This window comes from Euleptes europaea, chromosome 12 (assembly GCF_029931775.1).
Source record: "Euleptes europaea isolate rEulEur1 chromosome 12, rEulEur1.hap1, whole genome shotgun sequence".
NCBI lineage: Eukaryota > Metazoa > Chordata > Lepidosauria > Squamata > Sphaerodactylidae > Euleptes > Euleptes europaea.
The window spans coordinates 20,908,776-20,924,598 of NC_079323.1; the positions used below are offsets into that span (position 1 = coordinate 20,908,776).

General features: G+C 44.6%; 1 protein-coding gene across 1 annotated transcript; it reads right to left on the minus strand.

Moving 5' to 3' along the window:
- Positions 1-3,151: 3,151 nt before the first annotated feature.
- Positions 3,152-13,872, minus strand: SKA3 (spindle and kinetochore associated complex subunit 3). Its single transcript, XM_056858149.1, has 9 exons — positions 13,770-13,872; positions 12,412-12,476; positions 9,897-10,059; positions 8,366-8,717; positions 5,907-5,992; positions 5,156-5,331; positions 4,781-4,972; positions 4,512-4,633; positions 3,152-3,242 (listed from the first exon to the last, which is right to left on the minus strand). Exons 1-9 carry the CDS (start codon positions 13,870-13,872, stop codon positions 3,152-3,154), a joined length of 1,350 nt encoding a protein of 449 aa, XP_056714127.1.
- Positions 13,873-15,823: the final 1,951 nt, after the last annotated feature.

Genomic DNA, 15,823 nt, shown 5'->3' on the forward strand with positions numbered 1-15,823 from the left:
AATAACCCACTCCTCTTAAGGCTACATTCATCAATGGGTATATTAGAATGTACAAAACTATCTCCACACAAGTGTTTTACTGGATGATAATGGTTAAATTATCCAGACTCTTTCCACGTAAGAGTTTTCTGATTTACCAGAAGTGTGTATAGTGACTAGAGGGCTGGACTTTGGCCTGTGGAAATCCCTGGTTGCCTTGACACTCAATAGATGATGTTGGGCTGCTCATTTTCATACAGGATTACTGCAAAGAAAAGATGGCAAGGAGAAACAAGTATACCAGACTGACTTCCATGCAGGACGGGTAGGACAACAACCTGTTTTCCCAGGCTTTTTGCATTCTCTAACTATTCCACAGCTGGGGGGGGGGGAGGAGAACAGGGTACCCTCCTATTAGAAGTAACTTCATTCTATCTGTCATAACCTACTTTAAGAGTACAACATGTAAAGTTCTTCAGCCAGCAACACTCCTGTACAAACATATGATACATAGGAGAGCCTAGGAGGTATCAATCCTCAAAATAAGCAAAACAAATATTAGGTATATAAGTAAAAGCGACCTGTGCAAGCACGGGGTGGTTTGCCAGTGCCTTCCCCAGTCATCTTCCCTTTACCCCCAGCAAGCTGGGTACTCAATTTTACTGATCTAGGAAGGATGGAAGGCTGAATCAGCCTTGAGCCAGCTACCTGAAACAGACTTCTGTCGGGATCGAACTCAGGTCGTGAGCAGAGCAACTGCAGTGGTAGCTACAGCAGCGTTTAAGGCCTTAATAATTCTACCTATCAGTTTCTACACTGGCCTATTCAGGAACTACTGAATCCCTTCTAAAAATAATTACGACTTTTTTTGGCAGGGCTCTAAGCTTTGGTCTCCCATGTTTAGGTGCCTCCACCCCCTAAAAACCTTTCTACATGCTGTACTGTTAAGAATATGGCCAGCAGGCATACTGGTTTAATACAGGACTGGTTTAAACAAATTGATAATCTTTGCCCTATTAAAGTAAGTAGGGTCTACACTGATTCTTTACAGTGCTCACGAGGAGCAAGTGTAGGGCTTAGAGAATTAACATATTAAACATCTTAGCCTTCCTTCCAGGAAAGCAAGCCACCACCTCAGGTACTATTTAGCAATTTAACTGTATATAAATATCATAACTAAAGAAGCAGCATTTGGCTATCTCCCTCATTTACAAGCAGAAGGTCTGCCCAGATTAGTAGGACATGCAGAAACGGGTGGCTGGACGAGAAGGGCAGCTTTTACGGTTACATAACCAAAACAAAAAACAAAGGTGCTTCAGCTGCCAAAAGTGCAAATCACAGCTCGAGTTGGGGTGGGTGGCTATATCAATACACAGAAGTAATGATTGAACAAGGGATGGTATATTGCTTCTTTTGATCAACGTATCCCAACATACTAATGACCCAAGCATATACTCCACATTTTGCAATATTGCCAATAGCTATCAGTGAGAGCCATAAACAGGCCTGTCCTCTTCCTTGCCCTCCCTGTAACATGCACAGAAGGTGCTAGAGATGCGCTTACGCATGATCAGTAACATCCTGGGGGAGCAGATTCAGAAAAGCAAGTTTTCAGACCTTTTATTTCAAACTACAGCTCCTTGTCCCATAGTAAAGCTGCAACATTGAGCCAGGAAACGGCTCCTACAATTTATATCCTACAATTACTCTTCAGTGACCACTGCAAGAAAAAATATTTTACTTTCTGTGTCCCTCGTGATAAAAGTTCCCTTCTTAAAGATCGAAAACAGAAATAAAGATTGAGTACTGGTTTATTCAACCTCAGTCTGTAAGCTCTTCACTCATTCGTTCCCACTTTTATTGTTTTAAAATTGTTCTTATTTAAAACAAACGAGTCATCTTAGGACTCAAGGTGGATAAAAAGCAATGTAAAAACAATTTAGTAAAATGTCTTTGGGCTGTAACCCATGCATTCTGGCAGGCCTTGGGTGTTAGGTTGATGTCTGTGTTCTTTGCAGACTGAGAAACCACTTTCCCCCTCACAGCAGGAGCAGAAGTCTCAAACTCAAGGCCCACACAAGAAGATGGCCACTCTTCTGCCAATTGCCCTTTTTATTGCTCCCGCAGGCTTTTCTTCTCTGGAATTCTTTTTCCATAGAAATTTTCTGATGCTGCATGAGAAAACTCTTCAGCTTCTTTGCTTCTTTCTTGGAGTTCATTCACTGTATCCGCCCCCCCTGGGGGTTGCCAGGCAACCACTCACCCAGCCTCTGTGCAGGAATCAACTTCCTCAGGAGGGCAGTGTTTCCAGACTTGGACCCAGTATGCAAGTGTTGAAGACGTTCTAATCCATATATATTGGCCCCAATCTGTGGATAGCTAAATCTGCAGATCGGGGGTCACGCTTACCCCCAACAGATGTTTCTGCAGGCCTGGGGGCCCCCCCAAGTCTGCAGAAAAATCTGGCTTTTTTTAAAAAATGGGTGTGGGTGGGTTTAAGTCCCTCCCAATAAAAAAAGCATTCTCTGTGCTTGTGCTTACCTCAGGCTGGTGGCAGCCGCACAACCTGGGAGCTGTGCTTGGCCCACTGATAGCTCCTGGTGGGGGTCCCAGCGCGCCCACTTGGAGCAGTCTGGCCGAGCCACCGAGAGGGAGGGTGTGGGGGGGAAGGCTCGGCATGCTGCCCAGACTGCTCCAGGCAAGCTGCCAGGAGGGAGTGAGTCTTGGTGCACTGTTGAGAGGATGGAAACCTCAGCGTGCCACTGAAGGGGAGGGAGGGTGGGGAGGAACCTCTGCCCACCTATCTCCACAAGTTTCTTGCGGGTCTCCACTTGTAAGCCTATAATTTTAAAGGCTTATACATGTTCGGGTAGGGAGAAAAAACACTTGTTTCTTGCAAGGGCCAGGCTATTATAGGAATTTTCTCTTTGTCCTTGTTATTCAATAGATGCTGCCCAGACACACTGTAGAGGGCCAATGTGACTTAACAAGAGATAGAAAACTGGATGACAATGATTAAGAGATGATCAGGCAGAATAAACAATCGAGTAGAAGTCTGTTTCTTTCAGACATGTCAGTGAAGTTAGTTATAGGTGACATAATTTAAGTGCAGAGATGTTGGCTAGTTTTCTGACAGTATGACAAAATTTGAAGAGAAAGTGTTTTGTTCAACTTAGGGCCACTCATTAATACAAAAAAATCTATATTCTTTTCCCACGTAGTTTTCTATTCCATTTCTTGAGCTGTCCAAAGTGACAACCATTCTTGAACATGACAGTCCAGACAAAAATTTAGGCTCCATGTTAAGAGTCATCCACAATACTCACTAAAAATGCAAATGGAATAGGTTATATTATAGCCTTGGGATTATCTTCAGATTGACATTATTATGAAGTCTTTCTGCATGTATAGATATTTGGTAATCATCTCTTATTTTGAACGATGCCTAAGAAGTGCCATTTGAATCCACCCTTCCTTGGAAGATATGTAGATCAACAGATAAGTGGTATCAATTTGAATTAGGAGATTGTCCACTGCATAAGTCGCCAATGTGGTGCCCGTGGGTACCATGGCACTCACCCACTTCTTTCCTGGTGCTTGCCAAGCGTTTTTAGAAAGTGGGTGGGGCCAGGTAGGGATTTTGTCTAGCAAGCTTCTGATTGGCTGTGGGTATTTTTAAAAATGTTGCTTTGGCAGCAGCTGCCACCACAGCACAAGGATCTTCACCGTGTGACTGAAAGTAAGCTGAGCCAGTCATTTGGTGGCTGGCTTCTGCTCTTGGGGCAGCCATTTTGCTGCGGGGACCCAGTATGGCTGGGGTCTGTGGCACAGGGAGGTGGGGCTCCAATCTCCACCCCCTGCACTGTTCCCAAGAGCTAGACAGCTTCTCCCCTCTTCAATTTTACAAAGGGGGGGGCTGAGAATATGAGCAAGGAGGAAGGGCAATGCAAAGGGCTGGAGGGGCCATTAAGAAGGGCTGGCCTGTGACCCGCTTTTGGGTCCCAACCCACGTGTTGGTAAACATTGCTTTATTTGATGGACAGAGTCCACCATGGGACAGTCACAGATAAGATATGCCACTCTCTAAAGGTAAAGGTCCCCTGTGCAAGCACCGGGTCATTCCTGACCCACTGGGTGACGTCACATCCCGACGTTTACTAGGCAGACTTTATTTACAGGGTGGTTTGCCAGTGCCTTCCCCAGTCATCTTCCCTTTACCCCCAGCAAGCTGGGTACTCATTTTACCGACCTTGGAAGGATGGAAGGCTGAGCCAACCTTGAGCCGGCTACCTGAAACCGACTTCCGTCGGGATCGAACTCAGGTTGTGAGTAGAGCTTTTGACTGGAGTACTGCAGCTCACCACTCTGCGCCACAGGGCTCCGATGCCACTTTCTACTCAAGTGCAAAAAAAAGCAAGTTCCTCATAGACACTCAAGCAAAGGGGGGATGTCAATTGCCAACATATCTGGTACTATACTTCTTCCATTATGTTTCAGGCTCTGAGGATGCTATTCCCATGCTTAAATCTCACCTGTTTTCTTTGTTACTGACACCAAGTGCAGGCCTTCTTTCAAACTCTGCAGAAATCCCTTCATTATTCAGCTTCCCGGCTGATCTGGGTGGTTCTGTGTTTGAGTTGTACTTTGATAAAATCTAAAGAAATTTAGAAGAAAAATCAGGAAAAGCGTGGAGGTTTCTAGCTTATGGCAGTTCAGTTTTATTCCCCCCCCACATAAACAGGCAAAAACCTAACAAAAATGCAGTTACAGCACTAGTTGCAGAAGAGTGTGATTATCTCACCTGCAGCATTTGCGTTGGAATCACAGTTATTTCAGGAGCTGGTGGAGGAGAGGTGAGTATGTTTCTATAGTCTGATATTGCAGGAGGAGCAGGCGTTTCAGGATAGTCCAGACACTTGCTTGAGGGCAGGACAGATGCAACAGCTTCTTCCACGTATCTTTTATTTGGTACCGTCTGGATGACACATGCTTGCTGTAGAAGAATCACTGTGTCAGCAACTGGAACACAGTTGCTTCCAAAGTGAAATATAATTTTCAGATCCTCACCACTGATACACAGAATCTTTCCTCTGAATCTTTCCTCTGAATGCAGTAACAGGATGGGAAGCCTAACTACGACACCCAACATTTCCCAGAAAGGTTATTTGGTGCTTACTTCAGGCTCTTTTTCCACAGGCAGAGGATTTGGATGAGTAACTTCATCTGTATGATTAGATGTATCCAACTTGTTACTCTCTGGGGATTTTGGTAAAGCGGTGTTCTTTCTGGAGGGGACTTTCACGCCAGGCGTACGAAAAGTGGGTGCCGCAGGTGAAGCCATGTAATCATAATCTGAAAAAAGATATAATGGTAAGAGCACAGGTTAATCTTTACAAATAAGTTAGGCATAAAGATCAAAACACAGGCCTGAAGTCCATCTTTTTACGATGGCTCCCTTATTCGCCAGATCTCAAGTTTCAGTCCGAACAGATGGGAAGCTGCTCAGTTATGCCTAAAGGTTTTAGATGCCAACTGGTTACCAGTGGCCGTTTTGACATGTGAAAGGTGCTGGGCACAGACAAAACAATGACTCATCCTGCTGTGCTGCAGGCCCTCATAGCATTTTTAAATCACCCATCTTAGACTTTAAAATGGCAGCGGCATCCCTGTGTCAGACACGAGGATGCTGTGAGGTCTAGTTTGGTCCTCAGTATGCCTCTGAACATCCTGGTAACAAAAAGCAACATTTCTGGGATGCTCCTAGTAGTAATACAAATTTCTTCCTTACCTCAGTTTTAGTTTAGCCTAACTGCCAAACCCTCTCCCTCAAACCCAGAACACAAACCCAGTTTATTTGAATATAATCGAATTTTTTACTTCTACTTTTGAATGGCTCTTCAAGGTTTAAGCAGCCCATTTTGACTTACCACGCACTTTACTCTTTTGCCCAGGTGTAGATAGGTTCTCTTTGGATGCTGACACCATTGATGGCCCATTCATCTCATTAGCTTGCCTAAGGAAAGGACAAAAACATGGTCACAGCATTGATGTTCCTGACGACATAATTTTTTCATGATGTAGCAAACCATGCTCGAAGAACTTGTCCAGTACTGTAGATCCGTAAAATGGTTAGTTGATCTTAGCACCTCCTTTCCCTTTCTTCCTCCGGATCCTTTCGAACCTGGGGGGGGAGGGAGGGAGTGGGAAGGCAAAAAGCAGTAACTATTTCTTTAAAAATATATTATTCTAGGGTTATTGCAGCAGTGTCACCTCACCCTTTCCCCACTAAACATTTACCCTTGGGTAACTTCAGAAATTCCTGAATGAAGCAGATCGTTGAAACCTGTTCCAATCTGGTTTCAGGCCTGGTTATGGGAAGATACGATATGATAACCATCTTCAAGTACTTGAAGAGCTGTCATATAGAGGATGGTGCCGAGTTGTTTTCTGTTGTCCCAGAACCAATGGGTTGAAATTAAATCAAAAGAGTTTCCGTCTAGACATTGGGAAGAATTTTCTAACAGTTAGAGCAGTTCCTCAGTGGAACAGACTTCCTTGGGAGGTGGTAAGCTCTCCTTCCTTGCTGATTCTATGACCTTAGGCAGATCATGAGAGGGAGGGGATCTGGGCTATCTTCTGGGCATGGTGTAGGAGTCACTGGGGATGTGTGTGTGTGCGCGGGAGGTAGTTGTGAATTTCCTGCATTGTGCAGGGGGTCAGACTAGATGACCCTGGTGACCCCTTCCAATGCTATGATTCTGTTCTATGATTCAAAGAAACCACCTTGACAGAAGACCTGCAGCGAGAGATGAATGGAGGAAGCGCAACCCTGTTAATTCTCGACAGCTTTCAATACAATTTATCATGGTATCCTTCCAGACTCCCTTTCAGGGTTGGGACTGGGAGACACTGTTTTTGCAGTGGTTTTGGTCCCTACCGTGAAGGAAGGTTTCAGGATGTAGTGTTGGCCGACTGCTGCTCAGTTCCCTGGCCTCTGGCCTTCCAGCTCCTGGCAAGGCTCCAACGTGTCTCCCATGCTTTTCAACATCTACGTAAAACTGCTGGGAGAGGTCATCTGAAAGGCTGAGGCTGAGTTGTCACCAATATGCAGATGACCCTCAGCTCCCATCTTGCACTTCCAGCAGATCCCACAGATGCTGTGAAAACCATGAGCGGTATCTGGAGGCAGTTTTGGGAAGGAAGAAGGCCGACAAGCTGAACCAATCCCTCCCAAAACAGAGGTGCTACTGGTGGGGGAAGGCTTTAAGAGGGCAGTGGGCATGTTCATGGAGGAGAGGGCAATCCACGGCTACTAGTCAAAATAAATATTAGTCATGATGCATACCTACTCTCTCTAGGATCAGAGGAGCGTGCCTGTTATATTAGGTGCTGTGAAACACAAGTCAGGATGCTACTGCAGTCGTCTTGCTTGTGGGCTTCCTGAAGGCACCCGGTTGGCCACTGTGTGAACAGACTGTTGGACTTGATGGGCCTGGGTCTGGTACAGCATGACTTTTCTTATATTCTTATGACCCAGGAATTGGGAAGTTTCCTGTTCTGGATGGGGTTGCACACTGCCTGAAGGAGCTGGTTTGCAGCTTGGGGATGCTGCTGGATCCGGGCTTCATGTTAGATAAACAGGTGGCAGCTGTAGCCAGGAACACCTTTTTACCAGCTTTGGCTGGTGAGCCAGCTGTGGCCCTTCCTTGGCAAAAAAGATCTTGCCACTGTGCTGCATGCCCTGGTAACATCTAGATTGGACTACTGCAGTGTGCTTTGTGTGGGGCTGCCCATGAAGACCATCCAGAAGCTACAGTTGGTACAGGATGCTGCGGCTAGAATGTTGACTGGAGTGGCTCGCTCAGACCATACCACTCCAGTTTTGTTCCGCCTACACTGGTTCCCAATTTGATTCAAGACCCGATTCAAGGGGCTGTTGGGCCAGCATGCCTCAAGGACCACCTACTCTCATATGAATCAACCCAAGCATTCAAGACATTCAGAAGACCTGCTTTAGGTGTCTCCATCATCTCAGGCTAGCCAGGAGGCAACATGAAGAAGGGCCTTCTTGACCTTGCTGCCAAAACTCTGAAACTCCCTCCCCAGGGACATTCGCTGCTCCCTCCATTGTTGTCTTCTACCGGCGGGTGAAGACATTTTGTTTGACATTTCTTCTGTAACCCTTATTAGCCTTCCTCCCTGCTTGTGTTTCTGTTGTATTTGTTTTAAACATTTAAACCTGTAGTTTACACACATTTGTAGCTTAAACACTGTTTCAGTGTTTGGGAACCCAACTCTGAACCATCACATTAACGGTCGAAAGTACAATAAGGTAGTAAGAACATCTAGCTATCACTTCTCACAGTTTCATAAGGATGCTCCTTACCTAGTTTTTTTCACATTGTTGAGCAGGAAGATTGTTTGGTCTTCGGTTAAATATGCAGTGTCGTCATCCACACAAAGGTCACGTCCATTCATACAGAACTGTTCTACCTTGGGGGATGGGCACCCAGAGTCGTCCTCTCTTGGCTCTTCCTTTTGTACATGGGCTTGGGGTAATATATGCATAGCGTTCCAAGTACTGGGGAGAGCATATTTTGAAAGCCCAAAATCTGAAAGTTGTGGAATCCGCACCAGAGGATCAGGCCCGGAAGAGTTTTCTGGGCAAGCGAGGTTTTTCATTTCCTCTTGATCAGACTTGACAGGTTCAGGATCAGTTTCAGCTTCATCTTTTGTTGCTTTATTTAAAAAAAATATATTATATATATATATATATGTATCACGGCCTGAGCATGTGTGATGCCTCCTCCCAGAATTCTTCCAAGGTTCATTATTGAAACCATAGAGCACAATTTGTCATGACATCTGAATGCAGTTCAGGTTTGTGCTGCATCAATACTCTATACTGAACACAGTTTGCTGTGCTTGTGTGCTCCCAGCGTCTCTCCTCCTCTCACCCGAGGTCGACGCTTTACAATTTGATCAACCTCCTATTTGCTGTGACCGTCAAACCAGGAAGTATTCGAGGAAGCTCTGCAGATAAAGGGGTTGTGGTGCCAGGAGCAGTAAGGGGAACGGGTTTACATGAACACAGCAAACAAACTGGGTCCATAATCAATGCAGACAAACCTCTGTTTACATTAGTTTGCTGTGATGTCCGAGTGCAACCCTACTCTTTAAATTCAGAAGTGCATATGTAGGCAGTGATCTGGCACGAGAAACTTCCATGAGACCTTACGCACTGCTGGTTTTTCTCATGGGAAACATTTACCATTTAAAAATGCATTCTTTCATAAAGTTAGTTGCTTTCTGAACCGATACAGTACCAACCAAGTTGGGCAGTTTAACAGAGTTTTAGCTTTTAGCTATATTAGTGCACAAAAGTGGCCTGTTGTGCCCAGCTTTTCCTAACCTTACAATTAGAATTAACAATTTTTAATGTCCTAAAGGGAAAAAAAGATGCTCTTTAACACAAATATATCCTATTGAGCTGTCATGTCTGTAAGCATAAAGTACAATTCAATCTAATGGCTCCATCTGCCCGAGAAGTATTCCCCGAATGGAAGGAGTCAAGCTGTTGAGTAGAGGAAGATGCCTCCTTGCATTAGAAGGGAATGAGCAAATCCACACCATAATTCCAGGTAAAACTTGGAACATAACATTCAAACCGCATTAAGCTCAGTAGACTGATTTTTTTTCTCTAGTCAGATATTTCTGGTTACTGGTGGGAAAATGGAGGGGTTTATACAGCATGTAAAATTAACCTGGTTTTTAAAAAAAAACTAAAAAGGAAAACCAGATCACCAAAGAGCTGTTTTTGGAGGATAAAGTTTTCTGGACAATTTTCAGATACAAAATAAAATAAATAGATTTAGAAGTTGCCAAACCTTCTAGACTAGCAAGGAAAAAAACTTTACCTTCTTCCCTAATAATTGACTGGTATCCATATTTCTCAAAAAGATCTCTTATTTTTCCAAGGTCTGTTGCATTACTGTTCATTAGAACTTTGCTAGCCTTTATGAAGTCGTATGTAGCATCCCTTTCTTCAGATTTCTTCTTAAGAACATTATCAGCTTCACCCTTTTAATCAGAAAAATACATTGTTAGGTTAGCAAGTTATACAACAAGCTCAGAACACAGTAAGATATTACTGCTGGCACAGCAGAACTAACAAAGCTTTTTAAAAAGAGGACTTTGTTCCTCCACAAAATGGAAATCTATAATATGGATGATTTCCCCTTCTTTTCATGGAGAATATGGGAAATACATTTTTCATTTAACTCCTGAGTGGATGTTAGCATGAATTATTTAGTGGAGTAAGACGAGAATCAAGACATTCAGCCTTCCTACACACCGGGGTCAGCAACCAATATATGTAATATTTCCCCCTTACCTAAGCTACATCCTAAATACAGATAAGCAAAACAATAGTTTTCATGAAAACAGCAAAGGCAAAGCAGCTCTTAACCAAGCAGAGGTCCCTTTACTTCCAATTTCTACAGCGCACATTGTAGCTCCAAGGAGTTTCAATCAGTATTCCCACCAGCCTCAAAAATCTGCAACATCGAGCAACCTTTCATTTTTTTGCCATGACATGTAACAGAGACAATGGATCTCACATATCAAATTATGTTCTTCAGGGCTTGACAAACCAGGTTTTAGCTGTGACCCAAGTTGGCGACTGGCAGTGATACATCTCTGTTGCGATGGCTGATTTAGGAGGGCCCAGCACCTGTCTTTGGCAGGCGGGAACAGCATCCCTCCGAAGCAGAGGTGTTTAGCAAGATCTGGCAGCCTCCAGTCTTGCAACTCTGTCTACAGGATTCAATTCCCTTTACGTTCTGATGGGAAGTATGAACAATATTAAATATGTTGGCGTATTCGAGGTAGTTCATAGAAGGCGTAAGTTTAACGTCAAAAGGGGACTTATTTTCCCCTTTGGAAAAAGTGGCAGTTAGCTTGCTGGACGATGCTACAGATTTCAATATTTTGTAAGGCTATAACTGCACAAGCAACCATTTAGGCTGGCGTTTCATAAGTTGAGAGAGAAAGCTTATCTTGACCTTTACTGTCACTATTGGCTTTCTCTCTAAGATCACTATCCTTAAGTAATCACAACGCTAGCCAATCTTTGTATTTTGCAATCTTTGCATAGAATGCAAAATGAACACTTTCTCAATGTTCTCAGCTCGATACTGTTTCTCAAAAATGACAAATATTAACCTGGACCCACTAATCCATTCACCAGGTCCCCAACTCCTGATTCCTCCGAACACAGAGCTATCCTTTTTCTGACCACTCTAATCCATGGACCACTCTCTCTCTCTGAGGTAAAATGTGAATGTTGATAGGTAACTCCCTCCCCTCTCCATTTCCTCTGCTCCCTGAAATCCTTTTGGATGTTACTGAGACTAAATCTGCCCAAGCCTCAGCAGAGGATTGGCTGTTTACAATTTGGGGCCAGATTACCTCCTGTTTGTCACAATTTACAAAAATAGTACTGATTGTTAACAGCTACTGGGAATTAACACTGACTCATTTTGTTATTTTTTTTTAAAGAAACGAAACGAAGGGGAGGCCCTCACTTAGCTTCCCGGGAAGCTGTTCGGGATAGTCTCTTCAAAGCCTCTAGTTCTTAGCCCATTCACAATAATCTATCCAGCCAAACTGATATGCCATCCTGCTTTGAAAATTGTGCAACCCACACTGTGGAAATGAAACAATATTGCTGCAAACTTTCATTATGTAAGCAACAAACCTACCGTATATACTTGGGTATAAGCCGACCCGAGTATAAGCCGAGGTGCCTAATTTCACCCCCCAAATGGGGAAAAATTAGGCACCCACGTATAAGCCAAGGGAAATGCACCCCCCCCCCCCCGCAGGCTTACCTGACCGGGCTCCAGGTGCGCAGGCAGGCGGTGGCGGGCCCCTCCCTGCACGCAGGAGGCCCCGCAGGGTCAGCTGGCAAGCGGGAGGACCAGCCCGGGAGAGGTGGGGGGTGGGGGAAGAAACCGCCGCCTCCCAGCAGAAGGCGGGGTGGGTGGGGGGTGAACAAACCGCCGCCGCACAAAAGGCGCGATTGCGCAAAACCGGCGCGACGATCGTGCAAAAGGCGCGGTGGGGTGGGGGAAGAAACTGCCGCTGCGCAGAAGGCGCGATCAGGTGGGGTGGGGTAAGAAACCGCCACCACCGCCGCGCAGAAGGCACGATCGGGTGGGATGGGGTGGAGAAGGCGGGACAGCCCGCCCATCAGCTGGCCGACGGGAGCGCGCTGGGAGAGGGCCCGGCAAGCGAATTACCGTATTGACCCGAGTATAAGCTGAGGTGAGTTTTTTAAGCCAAAAATCATGGCTAAAAAACTCGGCTTATACTCTAGTATATACGGTATATTGTAATCACTGTAAAAAGGGAGTATAAACCAAGTAGTACCTTTAGTGTCCTGACTTCCGAGTACAGTTCATGTAAATACCTCATTGGGGAGTCATCCTCAAATTCTTCAAGACACAAAGATGGGGGGGGGGGAACACATAGTTCAATATCTTTAAGAGATTCTAGGGCATGCAATGCTATGGCATGGTTGAAGATGAACATATTTCAGCCTACAGCCTCACTGAAGTCATGATGAGTTTGTTTTTTTTTGTTTTTTTACAAAATTAGCTTTTACCACTCTAATATTGAACTGCTAGTAAGACCTGGTGAAAACATATCTGAATAGAACCAATGAGCTGATGCAAAATAACTTTGTGCTACATGAGTAAGCCTGGAACTCATTCTCACAATCCTCTCCCATGCTCACATGTTCCAAGCTACTTTAGTCACTTTTGGATCTTCAGCAAGCTATAGTTTGACATTATAACAGAGTCAGCAAACTTTGGTTTGTGCTAGCCCCACAAATCAGGATTCCAAACTGGGAACAAACCACATCTCATTCAAGTAGAGTCAGTTACCAAAGTTTTTGTCATTCCCTCTGGGCACGGCCTTAAAATCTTAGTTAAAATCCAAAATGTGCAATGAACCTACAGTTGAGCTTGCTAAACTGAGTCCTCTCCCTAGCAGAAGACTAGAGAAAGACGGGAGAATTGCCTTGGAAGCTTTGGTTTGCTCAGTGCAGATGCAACATTTGATCATGGTTTGCAGATCTGCTTCAGACATTTTTGAATCTTGGTTTGTTGCCTATCTTCAACTATTCGAAAGAATACTTTGCCCATGGTTTTGGATAGAAACCATACGTGTTCAAACCTTACGTGTTGCCTAGGACCTAAAAGACATTAATCAAACCAAAAGCCCGAATCCAGAGGAAGTTGGTTATAGCTACCAAGGCAGTTTCTTTGCATCAGGGATAGCATCTAGACATTAAGAAGAAATTTCTAACAGTTAGAGCGGTTCCTCAGTGGAACAGGCTTCCTCGGGAGGTGGTAAGTGCTTTTTCCCTGGAGGTTTTTAAGCAGAGACTAGATGGCCATCTGTCAGCAATGCTGATTCTATTAACTTAGGAAGTTCATGAGAGGGAGGGCATCTTGGCCATCTTCTGGGCATGGAGTAGGGGTCTCTGGGGGAGTGGGGGGAGATAGTTGTGAAATTCCTGCAGTGGGTTAGACTAGATGACCCTGGTGGTCCCTTCCAACTCTATGATTCTATTCTATGATTTTACAACTAAAATTTATTGTACAGTTTGTGCACAGTCCCAGACCATCGAGAAAAATCTTATGCAAGATGCATTCTGGATAATGCCACAGAACCAAGCCCAGTAACTTCACATTACACTGTAATTTATACGCTATCCTTACCTGTCTCGTCTCCACGAAAAGCTTGCTTCAGCTGCTCAGCCTGTCTCTCCAATGTGATCGCCAAGGCTCGCAGTTTACTGAAGAAACTGCCTGTTGAATCCATTCTGGAGGAGATCCTACAGACAAGAAGAAGAGGAAGAGTTGGTTTTTATATGCCGACTTTCTCTGCCACTTAAGGGAGACTCAAACCAGCTTGCAATCACCTCCCCTTCCCCTCCCTACAACAGACACCCTGTGAGGTAGGTGGGGCTGAGAGAGCTCCAAGAGAACTGTGACTTGCCCAAGGTCACCCAGCTGGTTTCGTGTGGAGGAGTGGGGAAACAAATCCAGTTCACCAGATCAGCCTCCGTTGCTCATAAGAAAGAACATAAGAAAGGCCCTGCTGGATCAGACCAATGCCCATCAAGTCCAGCAGTCTGTTTGCACAGTGGCCAACCAGGTGCCCCAAGGAAGCCCACAAACAAGACGAGTTCAGCACCACCATCCTGCCTATGTTCCACCACACCTAATATAACAGGCATGCTCCTCTGATACTAGAGAGAACAGGCATGCAGCATGACTAGCATCCATTCTAACTAACAGCCATGAATACCCCTTTCCTCCATGAATATGTCCACTCCCCTCTTAAAGCCCTCCAAGATGGCAGCCATCACCACATCCTGGGGCAGGGAGTTCCACAATTTAACTATGCGTTGTGTGAAAAAATACTTCCTTTTATCTGTTTTGAATCTCTCACCCTCCAGCTTCAGCAGATGACCCCGTGTTCTAGTATTATGGGAGAGGGAGAAAAACTTCTCCCTGTCCACTCTCTCCAAACCATGCATAATTTTATAGACCTCTATCATGTCTCCCCTCAGCCGCCTTCTTTCCAAGCTAAACAGCCCTAAGCGTCTTAACCACTCCCCATAGGACAGTTGCTCTAGTCCCCTAATCATTTTGGTTGCTCTTTCCTGCACCTTCACAAGCTCTGTAATATCCTTTTTTAGGTGTGGTGATCAGAACTGTACACAGTATTCCAAGTGTGGTCTCACCATAGATTTGTACAAGGGCAGTATGATATCAGCATTTTTATTCTCTATTCCTCGTCTAATTATGGCCAGCATGGAATTTGCCTTTTTTACAACAGCAGCACACTGGGTTGACATCTTCATTGAGCTATCCACTACCAGCCCAAGATCCCTTTCTTGGCCTGTCGCTGCCAGCACAGATCCCATCAGTGTATATGTGAAGTTGGGATTTTTTGCCCTAATGTGAATCACTTTACACTTACATTGAATCTCATTTGCCATTTTAATGCCCATTCTTCCAGTATGTAGAGATCCTTTTGGAGCTCTTCACAGTCCGATTTTGTTTTAACCACCCTAAATAATTTGGTGTCATCTGCAAACTTGGCTACTACACTGTTTAACCCCAACTCCAGGTCATTGATGAACAGGTTGAAAAGCACTGGTCCTAACACAGATCCCTGAGGCACCCCACTGCTCATATCCTGCCATTGGGAGAACTGACCATTGATTCCTACTCTCTGCTTCCTATTTTTCAGCCAGTTCTCAGTCCATAAGACTGCTCACGTGGAGGAGTGGGGAATCAAACCCGGTTCTCCAGATCAGACTCCACCGCTCTTAACTCCACCGCTCTTAACCACTACACCACTGGCTCTGTTGTCACCAGAGAAAACTTCTAGCAACCTACAACATAAAGAAATACTATTCGGCTGGGGAGAGCGGGATAGAAGTCTAAAGTAAAAAATATAACAGGACATAATTAAACATTAGTTGGTTTTGTTTTTTTGTTTTTGTTTGAAAACCAGGAAGATTCTACTTCATCCATTTGAGCCCTGCACAGGAGTGAGCTGCAAATATGATAGCCAGACATTGACAAATCTACAATTACTATTTTCTACCGGTCAGCCATAAGATTCATTCCTACCACAACATTACTTGCAACAACAATTCCTAAACTGATCAGACCTTATGCTAGCTGTGGTAACTGAAAGGGAAACAATTGGTTAAACATGAAGAATGAAACATGCCATCTTTAGTGTTATTTTCAAT

Bases quoted from the DNA above. Each gene is read 5' to 3' on its own strand.
- SKA3 (XM_056858149.1), bottom strand. From the start codon at position 13,872: ATGGATTCAACAGGCAGTTTCTTCAGTAAACTGCGAGCCTTGGCGATC. The intron at 10,060-12,411 runs GTACTACTTGGT...TCTGATTAAAAG, and splicing joins CGGAAGTCAGGACACTAAAG to GGTGAAGCTGATAATGTTCT. The intron at 4,973-5,155 runs GTAAGCACCAAA...ATTCTTCTACAG, and splicing joins CTGTGGAAAAAGAGCCTGAA to CAAGCATGTGTCATCCAGAC.